Here is a 14,628-nt window from a genome sequence, read left to right on the forward strand (position 1 = left end):
TCAGCGAGCCAAGATAAACCTACCAAGGGTTAAATGCAATCCATAGGTATTAACAATTGACTTCTACATTTGTCACATCATAATTACACACCCATTGAATTGTGATTTCTGAAGTATTACTCATTGCAAGTACAGAAATGTGACTGCAATCAAATTTGTGCTGGTTTTGTGCTAAAGGTTTGTACAAGTGCTGAGTTTGAGCATGTCTTGACTTAGCTCTTATTTATTCTAGTATATAGCACAAAAATATCAGCAACTAAATAATAATGCAACTCAGTAAAAAAAATGAACACTGTCATGGGAAACAAATGCATTTTGCAAAATGGAGTCACAACTTGTTTTGAAAATTTTAAGGGGAGTTCATTCTACACCTAAGCTGTGTGGAATTGTGTGAAGTTGACATGACATGTATAGTTGCATTTTTCACCATGAGAAGCAGAATGTTTAAAGAAAAAGCTGAAAAAAATTGATTAGACTTATCTTGCTATAACTGAAGATAAATGGTCAAACATATGAACATAAAAATATTCAAGCTATTTGTCAGCGTTTTTTTTCTGAAACAACTCACCAAAGACAGTTCTTGCAGGGACAGATTCCCTGTTTAACCAGAATGACACTTGTGAGAGAATAACTGTCATGATACATGGTAAGTAAGTTTGAATTACAAAGTAGCCAATTTTTCTCTTCAAGTGGAAGTGAGCAGTCATAACCACATATTCACCTGGAAAGTATAAGACACAGAATTAAAACTAGATAACATAAAAAAAAATGTCACCCCACACACAGATGTTATTGCTCGGTAATAGCAAGTGTAGGTTGTTCCTTCACATAATTTATCAAATGGTGTGCATAAAATGTCCCATTTAAGTAAAATATCTTCAAAATATTAACATAATTAAGGTTAACAATACTCTAAATGTTCAGTCGTATTGTTATAATTGCAATTTCAGTCAGTGAGATCACAAGTGTAGAAAATATTACGATATCTAAAATAAATAATCTATTTAACACATTTTTCTACAATATAAGGAGCAGAATATAAATATAAAGCACAATCTAAAGTATTATATAAATAAATGAATTATTCATGAACAAAATTAAAACATTATGATTTAAGCAGCATGGTCACTCAGTGGTTAGCACAACTGCCTCACAGCACCAGGGACTCATGTTCGATTCCAGCCTCAGGCAGCTGTCTGTGCAGAGTTAACATGTTCTCCCTATGTCTGCATGGGTTTCCTCTAGGGGCTCTGGTTTACTCCCATAGTCCAAAGATGTGTTGGTTAGGTGAACTGGCCATGCTAAATTGCCCATAGTGTTCAGGGATGGGTAGATTAGAGGGATGGGTCTGGGTGGGATGTACTGAGGTTCAGTTTGGGCCAAGGGCCTGTTTCTACACTGTAAGGATTTAATGATTCTGAAATGCTAACCTACAAGTTAGATTGGGTATTCTATATCTCCATCTATACATTTTAACTGTCAGTTGTGGTTGAAGAATAGCACTCTCACATCTGGATCAGAATGTTGTATATAGGCTACAAATTGATGGGCAGCTTCAAATTTTGGAGTACAAAGTCTTGATGACACTTGGCTCTGGTTGATTGGTTCTACCATCTTTCATGAAAGATTTTAATCGAGAATCCACTTACCCTCTCAAATAAATGCTAAAAATTCAAGCTACTGTGTTTAAGAGGTATAAGGGAGTTATTCCAATGTTTTGACTGTTATTTATCCCTCAACCAACATTACTGAACAGATTACCTGGTCATTATCATAATGTTGTCTGTGGGGACTTGCTGAAAGCCAATTGACTAATATGATTCTGACCTATTACAGTGACCACATTTCAAATTTATTTAATTGGTTGTGAAGTCCTTTGGGTCCTCCTGTGAGATATAAATGCAAGCATTTCTTTTATTTCTAACCTCTTTTTCTGAAAATGTTCTGCAATTTTTCTGAAACTTACTGCACTTTGATGATCTGGAATTACAGTGAGTTAATGCACCAAGAAGATAGGATCACTAATTTATCTCAGAAATTTACACATAGAGCTTGATTTCTGAAATCATGAATGCAATGGGATTTGACTATGTCAGACTTTGCTTCGACATTCTGCTGTTCTGGCATCTTTATGGTAGCCTAATAATTAGAGTACTGTCAATCAGTGGAAGCAGTAAGTGGGGCCAAACATTAAGATGTACTTGTGTCTGAAAATATATCAGAGCGGATTGATTTCAAGCTGTTTAATACTGTAATGATTTTAAGTGCCAATTGAGTTCGCATTTAACATATCTGCCACTTGATCTTCTCTTCAACTCAATCAGTCACTCAGTTCACATTGCGCTGCTATTGTAAATGTGATCACTGCTGTATGCAGTATTTTGGACTACTGTTTTAATTATTAATTTGGCATGTACTAAGCACAGGGTGTGCTGGGGACTGACACACTTTGAATTTTGTAACAGCTCTATGACTTGGATCGAACTTGCAGCCCGTGTTACCAGATGAACGATGGCCCAAGCAATATCCTCAGCTATGAAAAGTGTGTGAAAGTTGTGAGAGTGTGTGTTGCATGTGTCTTGATTTTAGATTAATTTCATGTTAAATTTAACAAATGAATTTGGTTGATGCTGCTTTCAATTCGTTTGATAAAATCTAGGAAGTAGCATTAATCCTGCTAGTTACTATAGTCCCTAGTTCCTGACATCCTTGCATCAGGTACTTCCCCAACACCCACCATATCTCACATCTTTTTCTGAAAATGTTCTACAATTTTTCTGAAACTTACTGCTTTTTGATAATCTGGAACTGCAGTGAGTTAATACACTAAGAAGATAGGATCACTAATTTATCTCAGAAATTTACATGTATTTGACTTCTGAAATTGATAGATCATGAATGCAATGTCTTTTAAACATTGTAACAGTATCCACATCTACCAAATCCTCTGTAACTTCAGTTCACACATGGGCCACTATCTGTGTGAAAAGTTGCCCCCTGGACCAACCTGACCTGACATTTACCTGCACCCTCCATTACCCTAACCTGACATCCGCTCCTAATCTGAACTGACACCTGCCAAACTTCCCCTCACCCTCTGAACTGATCTTACCAGACCCAAACCAACACCCACTCTTGACCCCATCACCCCAACATGAGGTCTAACACCCAGCCCTACCCATCTCGTCTTACTGACATGGCACCTACCCCCAACCAAATCCCCAACAATAAACCAAATCTGTGAGCCAACACCCACCCCAACCTGTCCCCCAACTCAACCCACACCCTGTGAACCCCACAATGTACAGTGAATACCCAGCACCACTACCCTGAACCTGTCAACCCCAATCTAGCAGACCCTGCTGGACCTGAACAGTCACCTGCCATCCACTGCACACCCCCACCGCCAACTCAACCTGACCCTGCGCATTCCTGACTTAACTTCCAACCCAATCTGATACCCACCACACACCATGGATCCAACCAGAAATGCTGCTCAACCCGATCACCATCCAAAGTTGATCCACCACCCCTGATCCATGGATCTGACCCAACCCCTGCGCACTGACACTGTGCATTAAAAAGCATATTGTTCTAACAATGACCTTCCCTGCTGCTAGGCCTGAGGATCCTTGGACAGGTATAAGTCAGAAGGTCCCTGTCCAAGAATCTTCAGTGCAGAAGTATTTTTAAGTGGATTGAAATTTTTCAGCCAATAATTTTGTTTATCATGAATCATATTAAATATTTACCAGGGATCCTCTGAGTAATATACAAAATATATTTTATCAAGCTTTCAATGTGATGGTCAAATTAGAGGAACTGCTGCATTGACAAAAACAAGCTCATAAACTTTGCAAGTTAATAACTTAGGTTATTAGTGTAAAACCTTTGTTACTGAATAAGCATGTAAAGTTCCTGAATAATGAAATGATTCCTGTTTATAAAATAACTGTCAGTTCTCAGTGTTACTATCATTCTACACAGCACAATGTATATACATAATATTCATTTTCACTCTTCCAGTGTAACTTTTAAAACCAAAATTAAATCATACAAAGATCATCAGTGTAAAGAACATACATATACAAACCTGTACTGGATTTAATAATGACTGTTCCCACACTTTGTCCCATTAAGTCATATTGATTCAAACGAGAGCCATCTTCAGCTACAACAACTGATTGGGACGCTCCATGTGTCCACGTGTACATGACCTCAGATGTTGTGTATGCATCTATTTTGGAAAGTGAAAAGGATTATTGCAAATTGCTCATAACATGTGAATGCACAGAAGGAAAATTTGCACAGTTGACAATTGTAATAACACAGTTCATTGGCCAATCCACATGATCTGTCACAACAGGTTCTTGTTTCCCCCTCACCAATTTTTGCCAGACACTTAAGGAGCACCTAAATATTAGTGAGAGACCCCCCAAATGGATAACAGAAAAGAGTATATTAATAGAAGTAACAGAAGAATTAACGCTTATTGTTTTAATAGGCAATTATATTGAAGTTGTAGTATAAATTTGGTATCAATGTCAGAGTTTACTCTGCTGCAGAGTACAATGAAACTCTTAGAAAAGAGAACCTAACTATCCCCATTTCATTCAGGAAGCTTCAATAATGAATCTGGATTTAGAAAACATATCAGCAGGAAGCACAATGTGTGCTCATGTTCTTTCTGTTTCTTCCCATTGCAACATTTCTTTTCTTTAGGTTAGGGGATTTCAAGACTAGAGAGTATATTTTTAAGTTTGGAGAAGAAAAATTTTAAAAAAGACATTAGAGACAACTTTTCACACAGATAGTGGTGCATATGTGAACTGAAGTTGCAGAGGAGTTGGTAGATGTGGGTACTGTTACAATGTTTAAAAGACATTTAGAGGAAACATGAATAAGAAATGTTTGGAGGGAAATGGACAAAACGCAGGCAGGTAGGATTCGTTTTGTTTGGGATGATAGTTGACATGGACTGGTTTGACTGCGGGACCTGTTTCCACGCCATATGATTCTGTGACTCTATAACAGAACAAAATACAAAAGCCATTCAATGGTTCATTTTTCATTGCAATGATAAAGTTCAACATGCTTTGTTTAAAATCTTAAAAATCTTTACTTGAAGTTAACTATCAATCATCCTTAACTGCTGCACTGACTCTGGCAATGCCTCGACCAATCAGATTCTACTTGACAATCAGTCAGCATGCTTCCCTCATACAATGTAAATATTAGCTTTCCCTTTAGTTTGCATTCTTCAAAATTGTCCTGATGAGTACAAGATAAAAAGCGTTGGCAAAATGTCTCTATTTTCAACAATACATAAGCAATTAGGGATGGATATTATGGCATTGAAGAATCAGTTATTACAGCTAACATTATGCTTATCAGGCTCCTAGGTGCCCGTGCAAAATTAAGCTATTAAGTGATAACAGAAGAGTATTGTGCTCTAAGTGATCTGAGATAAGATGGAGTATGGGATCTTTATAGCCTCAAGTGACATATTATGATGCATTGATAATATCATGAGCATGTTTCTTAAAGGTACATTACCAAACTGAGTGAGATATAACACAACATCCTACTTCTTCAGATTTTAAAATCTTATCCTACACAGATATACAAGCGTATGCACAGATTATTATATAATTATAGAATTGATAAACACATAAACAGCATTTTGAAGATTAACATTGCAAAATTCAAACCAAACCTTAAAATATTTGACAACTTTCCTGAACTGGTCACTGTATGGCTACCTGAAGAGTTGTATTATTCACTGTTGCATTTCTTTGAGAATGTGCTTGTCTTAGCTGCTTGCTACTACTCAACAACACTGCAGTACTGTTGGAATGTTGTTCCTCGCTTTCTTCATAAACATTTACTTTGGCATTATTTGTCTGAGCTGGCTTCTGTACGTTTGAAATTCTGATCCCTGACCAATAATTATTTTGCATGATCTAGGACAGCGTGGTAGTTAAGTGGTGGCACACAGCACCAGTGAACTGGATTCAATTCCACCCTCGGGTGACGTTCTGTGTGGAATTTTCACATTCTCCCCATGTCTGCACAGGTTTCCGCTGGGTGCCCAAGTTCAAAGATGGGCAAGTTAGCTGGATTGGCCATGCTAAATTTCCAATAGTGTTCGGGGTGTGCAGGCTAGGTGGGTTAGCCATAGTAAATGCAGGGTTACAGGGACAGGATTGGGGGATGCTTGTGGGTGGGATGCTCTTTGGAGAGTTGGGGTTGGGCCGAATGGCCTGTTTCTTGCAGAGATTCCATGGTGTGATTCACACTTCAGAAACTTTTGCTAGCATCCTAGTGTTTGTGGTTATATTTCGAACTCTCACTCTTGGCCTAGTTTGCATTTCTGACAGTTCTCCACCTGCTTGTTCATTGTCCTTTTCTCAAATATAGTTATGAATAAGAGAGAAGATATCCTGTGTGTTGAAACAGCTAGATAGTCAGTTGCTGAGCAACTTAGTTATCCTTGCCTTTTAAGCATAGGAAATGGTAATCCCCTCTCCATTGATGTTACACATTTTTTGCAACAATACAATGTGGAAATTTACCTTTGTTGCTCACCACTTAATGATTATTGAATTCATTGAATGTCCTATATTGTTTCAAGACTGTTAGAGAAGGAATACTGGGGTAACGATGCGATATGAATCATTCCTCACATCGCACATGTGTCTGGAAGCAGATTACCAATGTACTGTACTCCATTGTTTGACATTTCAAATTACTAAATAAACTGAAAATAGCAGTCATTGCTGGTTGTACTGCATTGCTACATTAAACATTGGGAGATTTGCAGATGTAATCCATCCATGAGCAGACAAACTTGCCCATGCACTGTGAATATGTCTATTACAACTCTTGTCCAAGAAGTGCATGGCTGCCTTTGCACCTATAGCATATTTCATCCTGCATTATTCAGACATTTGTATTTGGGTTTTATATTATTAATATGTTTCCTTTTCCATTCCTTAAAGTTTTAAAGATTTAGCTAATTTCCTCATCAATAAAAATTCAGAGTCTTGAATGGTCTTTTATTGTGGACATCAAAGGTTTTAGCATAACTACCAATTTTGAATTTGATCTTTTATTCCCTCACACAGGGGACTCGATTGTGCCATCAGAGCGGGAAGCTTGTGCCGGGAAATTTCCAGACTCGACAAACCCATTTATGGGGAAATTACCCCAGATGCATGGTTTCTGCTCTGCAGGAGCAGTCTGAGTGATGTTAACAAGTCAGGTCAGCTGTTCTCATAGTGAGCTGGTGAGAAGGCCTGCCTCAGTTCTTAGAGACATCGTACTGGGTTAGGCCTTCTAACCCTCTCCCCTCACATTCAACCAACTTGATGGCAAACCCTATGATATCTCAAGAACCTGTGCCACCTACACCACAAACCTTCATACCACCTCTATAGCCTCTCATCCAGTAACTAATATGGACAATCTCAGGAGCTATGCAGATGACAAAAATAATTAAACTTTTAACAATCGAAGATCACATTCATTTGAACACACTTGATAATGAAAAGAATTCTCATCCATGAAACATGATCAAAGCATTTAAACATTTTAAAGTTGTCAAGCTGGTATGAAGACAAACTTCTATTCACTACAGCTAATCCTTTAAGAGCCTCCTAAAATGTCAACCACATTGTGACCTCAGCCCTGTCACCCCTTGCTGAGAGAAATGGTTTTGGAGCTTTTGAAACTGCCAAGCATTTATATTGGGCTCAACTGTGAACTTTCAAGAACGCTTTTCTTTGCCTAACCTATACCAGTTGGCGTGTTAATTAAGGCACTCCAGCATGTGTTTTAGATTTCCTTCACTGATAACTGGAACCATTTTTCATGTTTTAGAACTTGAAATTTAAACAACTTCAAATCATGAAATTCAGTCATATCCATTCAGTGCAACTTTTACATTTCCTCCATAAATGTGGGATGCCTACACTTGTTCTTATTTGCCATGAAATATGAACATGTTCATTTTTTAAAGGGTTCCACTGACTATATAGATGAACGCTAAGGCCAATCTGCACCCAGAAAGTACTGCTACAAATAGATTAGGATAACTTGGATGACTGAGCTTGAGACAAGTTGCTGGCATGAGATTTCCGTTCCTTGGGTTTTCTTTCTTTGTCTGTTATGGGCTTGCTTGCAAAGGTAGCTGCATTTTGTTTTACTTGTTTGCACAAGATGCAGCAATCCTGGACATTTTTTTTAAGCAGAACTCAAAGGCAATATAAAAACTTCCAAATGAAGTCTTTTTCTTCTATAACCGTGAAAGTGCACCCTGACTCAAACTTTCTGTAGAAGAAAGACATTGGAAAGCCAATCTGGGGAATTCTGGTTAAGTGACCAGCCCAACGCAGTTGTGACTGGCTCAAAATGGTGTGAATCATTGGGCAGTTAGCTCATATGAGCAGGCTGGTATCTGATCATTTGTCCTGCATTCGATAACTCATTGACACATAGGATCATAGACTTTTTCTCTCCACAGACGTTAGGCCACTCATTCCATTGCATCTGCAGCAGTCAACAAAGATCTAACTACACTAAACATGTTTTCTAGCTTTAGGCCTTTAACACTGAAGGCTGCAGTAACACAAATGCATATTGAAATACTGCATAAAGGTTACAAGAGTTTCTGATACCCTTTCAGATAATGAATTTCAGATTCCCACCACTTAGTTCAACTATTATAGTAGGATTTGAGCCATATCTTCAGAACATGAGGGTGGACTGCTGGATTACGAGTCCAATGACGTTCTCATTACCCAACCTTCTGTCACCTCTGACTTTGCTATCGGTGGCCTTGATCCTGAATGAAGGCTGCCCATTGACCCCTATTAAATGCCCAAATGGTACAAGCTGCACAAGTTTTTCCTAAGTGATGATACAGGGCTGCACTGGCTTTGCAGCTGATGGCTGAGACCCCCATTGAAAATTTCACTCCTAATTTTCTAATATACTACTCTGTAATATGTCAATTAGTAAATACAGCACAATAATAAATCATGTATTCATGAAGCTTATTAAAATATTTTAAGCATAACATTTTAAATATTTATTCCATTAAACATTTTTCAAATAAGTATCAAAAAATGGAATACTGAATCAAATTATATTTATTTGGTACTTTCCTTTAGAATAAAAGTAATCATTATTCTTTAATAAAAAAGATATTAGCCTCCTAAAATAAAAGTGAATCTACTTCCATTAAAAAGGCCACTGAGAAGATGGCTTTCTTGAGCATTTGTCCTAATAGTGAACAGTACTAATTAAAAGGGAATTATGGTAATATTTATTTCTTTCAAAAAACAAGAGCCAAACGTATGCTCTGAATAGTCCATACCCTCTGCAACTAAAATCATTAATTTAAGAGCCTGCACTTACACAAAACACCTACAGCTAAGAGTAGATATTAAAACAAGTTTTTTTTACTCACAACTGCCAAATTTTAGAGGACATGCATGAGCATCCATTGGGAAATCTTCTAAATGCATAGGACACTCAGCACGAACGGTCAATCTACAAATAAACAAATTTGTGATGTAAATGCCTAATCCTTATTTTGACATAGTACAAAAGATTTTAACCTGCATTAATTAAATATAGGTATTGTTTTTCTCTGAGTTGTGATACAGGTGTAATTATACCCAGATGATTGCAAGACAATAAGCTTCAGCAGCATTTTTCAGCAACAATCAAATATAAGTATCAGTGAAATAATAAATAGATTTGAAATAGAAAAACACAGCCAACATCATTGTAACATTAATAGTACACAAGAAATAAAATACAGCAGGGAGACTTTTGTTTGTGGAGCATAACTTTGAAAGATGCTGATCACTCACAGCTCAGCCAACAGTCTGCTTGCACCCAGGCATGCAATCTGAGTCTGTGTAGCACTATTCAAGGTGATGCTCCAAGAACAAATTTTGCCTCCTGCACATATGGAAAAAAAAGCAAGGTCACATGGAGCAGCAATGTTAATTTGTGTCATAATATTTCATTAATTCAAGCATTTGCAATTCATATTTCTGTAAGCACACAATCAAAGCTGTATTTACATAGGCATTTTGGGGATTCAGTGGCTCCAAAGCAATAGATGAAGCAGTTTGGTTGAATTGGCTCAGATCATCCAGTCTCCAGATAGTCGGAGATCAGACATGTCAGTCAGGTATGCTACAGGAACCATCACAAGATCAGAGATCAACACATGGTTATCACTCCAGGAAATTTAAACTTCTTGCTGAGCATTAACCAATACATGTAACTCTCTGATAGTTTTCAACCCAGAGTCACAGTCAGACTTAAAATTGTTCCAATCTTTTCACCCATAGACTCATAGACATTTTCTCTCTGTAGACATTAAGTCACTCTGTCTATTGTATCTGCAGCAGTCATCAAAGACCTGACACCACCAATCCCATTTTCCAGTTTTAGGCCCATAGCTCTGAAGGCTACAGTAACACAAATGTATATCAAAATTACAACAAAGTTACAACAGTTTCTGACACTGTTTCTGGCAATGAGTTTCAGACTCCAACCACTCACTGAAAAAAGACTAACCTTAACTCAGCTATTATGATAGGATTTGAGTCAAATCTACTTACCTGAATTGTTCACCAGAAAATGGTAGAGGAATTGAAACCAAGATAACCATAAAACTGTCACTCTTACTACTTACATTCACTCCGTGTCTAAAGCCCTAACATTCCCCTGATATCTGATGCTCCCTAACACCCAACATGACAGCTCATACCAGATTCATCCCAGCACCCAATTTACCGCTCCAAAAACTAACCAATGCCCCTCCCATCCTCACAGAAATCTAATACCCTGCATATACTCAACACCTCCAACACATGACTACCCCAATACCCAAACACCCCATTCGACATGTGTTTCCATCAAAGTCCAACCTCAACTGACCCCCGGACAACCCAGCATTTCCCTTCCAAAACCAAACTTAGTCCCACTAACCTGAACCCCTTGCCATCTGACTCACTCTTCCCCTTTTGCCAGCTACCAACCAGTTTTACCCTGCCACCCACCATCCTACCCACTCATTTGTCACTCTACCCTTATCCACCTAACTGCCATACATTGTCCCCACTCAACTAACCTTCTAATCCCTCATTTCCTTTCTGCCACCCTACTTCCTTAACCACTCACCATCCAACCTCCTTAACCACCTGTCACTCTACCCCTCACCCACCTGCCACCGTATCTCTTACTCAATTGTCACGTCACCTCCTCACCCACATACCTGCCACACTAAACGCTCACCCACATTTCACTCGTACCCATTACCCACCTAGTACATCATCCCTAAAGCAGCTGCCATAACCCCAAATTCCACCCTGCCACCTACCCTCTCATCCATTTTCCCACCACTTGCTCCTCATTTATCTGCCACCTGAACTCACCAAACATACACTTGCCTCCTTATTCTTCAACAACCTGCCTCACTACCCCTTCACTCATATGCCACTCTGGACCCTCACCCAATTTATTCCTTCACACAGCTTGCAACCTATACCTCCAACCAATTTACTCCTTCACACAGCTTGCAACCTATACCTCCAACCAATCAACTGGCACATTACCACCATTTTCCCCTGGAGCACTACCACTTGACCCACCAAACTTGCACCCGATCTCTTCATCCACCCACCTGCCATCCTAACCCCTCCACTGTCTTACCTTACAGACTTATCTTCTCTCCTTGTAATAGAAGCTGATTGCTGCTGCTCGGAAGATTCAGTTCATGGTTAAACCACTGTGATACCCTATCAATGCAAATATAAGTGGGCCATAAATTGCAGTGGCAGGGCAATGAACAGTGTCTGTCATTAATTAGAGTTGCCCTTTTTTATGGCATTGGAAAATGGTAAAAGTTCAAGTTATTGATGATGCAAGAAGAGCCAGATCAACAGGGCAACTATCGGGGTAGCTCCTTATCAAAAAATTCAAAGAATGTGAAATTAACAGTGAAGAGATGGCAAGTAAAATTTAATTGGCCCAATTCAATCTCTAATCAGGAACACAAAGATAAAGATGTGGTGGGATAAAAGGATTGGATAAATAGCAACTGAGAACAACAGGAAGGGGTTAAATACTTAATATGTCATTAAAAGGGTATTTAGCATAAAATAACCAAAGCTTAACAGTCTATGACTAGCTCAGGGCGTAACTATTGTGCAACTGTGATAATTTCACATCAGTCAACACGGGTTAATAGTGAACCAGACAGCAAGTGGTGTACTCACGATACAGCACCCACACCCCCCCACACCCCCATCGACATTAATTTGCGGATACCATACATCTGTTCCTTGCCTAAAATTGTTATATCGTTTGACATAAATAATGACGAGTGGCAAAAGCTTCTGTATTATTTTGACATCAAATTATGGTACATTATTTTTAATAATACCTGTATCTCCTTGAAAATGCATCACATATTCAGAATATAAGTTGTTGTTCACTCTAGAAACATAAACAGGCATGCATTTTTACTTTACACAGATAAAGTCTTGAACCTTTCAAGTATTGCTTCATTTGTAATGATTGATATATTTTGTCCTATGAATTTTTGAACATGGATACTTCTTTTTCCATAGTGTTATCCTATATGGTATTTTCCAATTGTAGGACTTTTTAAAAATTACTTGTCATTAATCTGTTTGCTTATTTGATATATCCGGAATGCTTTTAAAGTCTTTTTTCATGAAGACCGATACAAAGTATTCATTCAACAGTTTTGCAATTTCCTTACAGAAGGTCTCGCTGTTTGGCTTGCTTTTATTTGCAAGGTGCCACTCAAAGTTTTATTTTCTTCCTCTTTATTATTTCTTTGGTCATCTTTTGTTGGGTTTTAAGAACCTCCCAATCATCTGACTTACCACCAATCTTTACCCCATTTTATGATTTTTTTTCATTCCAATTGATACGATCCTTAACTTCCCAGATTAATCATGGTTGGTTTATTCCCTTCCCAGGATGCTTCTTTCATGGAATATATTTTTGCTGTGACTCATGAACTATTATTTTCAATGTTTGCCATTGTTCCTCAACCGTCATGGTTATTAATTTTCTTTTCCCAATACACTCCATCAAGCTGTACCCTCACTGCATTGTAATTACTCTTACACTTAGCATAGTTGTTTCCAACCTATGTTTGCCATTCAAACTCAATGTTAATTCCTACTATATTACAGTCACAGTTTTCAAGGGGTTCCTTTACTTTGACATAATTTACTAAACCTGCTTCATTGCACATTACAAGATGCAAAATAGCCTGATCTCTGGTTAGATCCATGAAATTTTGCTCTAGGAAACTCCAAAATACATTGTGAATTCTTCCTCATGGCTTTTCTCTGTAAATCTGACTGTGCCAATTCATAAGAAGATGAAAATCACCTACAGGGTTATGAAGAAGCATGAGGAAAGGATGGCGAGCTGTGGTAAAATAGTGAAACATTTTTCAAACATATTAATAGTAAGAGATTAGTCAAGGATAGTGTAGGACCCATAAGGAGCCAATAGGATAAGCTACTCACGAAAACAAAGAATATGGTGGAGGCACAAAATCAGTGCTTGGCTTCTGTCTTTAAACAAATTAGAAAATGATGACAATAGCCGAATTGAAAATGTGGATGTTCGGCAACTGCACATGACAGTGATAGATAAAGAAGAGCTGCTAAAAAAGGCTGAAAGCACTCCAGGTACTGAAATCGCAAGATCCCGATGGGATGTATTCTAGATTTCTGAGAGAGGCAACAGAGCAAATTGCAGAGCTGCAGGGAAAAATTTTCCCAGGCCTCTCAGAACAGAAGATTAGTCCCAAGAGACTGGAGGCTTGAAAGTATGACACTGTTGGCTAAAAAAGCAACTCCAGACCTGTCAGTTTAATGTCAATAGTAGGGAAAGAGGTGATGGCCATTATACTGGATGACGTAAATGTACACAGAGAAAAATACGTTAATACTTGACAGTCAACGTGGCTTTGTCAAGCACAGTTCATATCTGACAAATTTGACTGAGCTCTTTGAAAAAGTGACACAGGCAGTGGATGAGGGTCATGCTGTGGATGTTGCATATACGGACTTTCAGAAAGCATTTGATACATTGCGACATGGTAGGTTTGTTAGAAAATTAGAAATGTTTGCGATTGATGGGTCTTTAGCAACAGGGATTAGAATTTGACTGAAAAATAGGATACAGAGGTTAAGCATAGATGGGCATTTCTCAGATCAGAGACAAGTTTGAAGTGGTGTTACCCAGAGATCAGTGTTGGAGACGCTTACTTTTCCTGATTCAAATAAATCTCTAAACTTGCAGATGATACTAAGCTAGGGAGAACAATGAATTGCGACAATGATGCTGAGGGACTTCAGAAGGACAGTGGCAAGTTGCTCAAATGAGCACACACCTGACAGATCAATTTAATTCAGAGAACTATGAGGTAATGCATTTTGAATAAAGAAACATCAGGAGACATTACAGGCTCCATGGTACAACTTTAAGGAGAGTGCAGGAACAGAGGGAACTCAGGGTTCACATGCATAATTCTCTGCAGGTGGCCAGGCAAGT

The 14,628-nt window shown here is 38.3% G+C and overlaps 1 protein-coding gene across 8 annotated transcripts in view; it reads right to left on the reverse strand.

Annotated features, from left to right (window-relative positions):
* Window positions 1-14,628, reverse strand: part of LOC125458203 (gamma-aminobutyric acid receptor subunit alpha-1-like) — a 52,738-nt gene that overhangs the window by 26,431 nt on the left and 11,679 nt on the right. For all 8 annotated transcript variants that reach the window (XR_007248792.1, XM_048543224.2, XM_048543222.2 and 5 more), the window contains 3 exons: window positions 9,473-9,555; window positions 4,094-4,237; window positions 569-721 (listed from right to left, as the gene is read on the reverse strand). Coding sequence is in view for 7 of the 8 variants with exons in the window: in XM_048543224.2 (XP_048399181.1) it covers window positions 569-721; window positions 4,094-4,237; window positions 9,473-9,555 (380 nt within the window). In the remaining variant the exon portion in view is untranslated. The remainder of the gene's footprint in view (window positions 1-568; window positions 722-4,093; window positions 4,238-9,472; window positions 9,556-14,628) is intronic.

This window comes from Stegostoma tigrinum, chromosome 13 (genome assembly GCF_030684315.1).
Source record: "Stegostoma tigrinum isolate sSteTig4 chromosome 13, sSteTig4.hap1, whole genome shotgun sequence".
In the NCBI taxonomy this organism is placed as follows: Eukaryota; Metazoa; Chordata; class Chondrichthyes; order Orectolobiformes; family Stegostomatidae; genus Stegostoma; species Stegostoma tigrinum.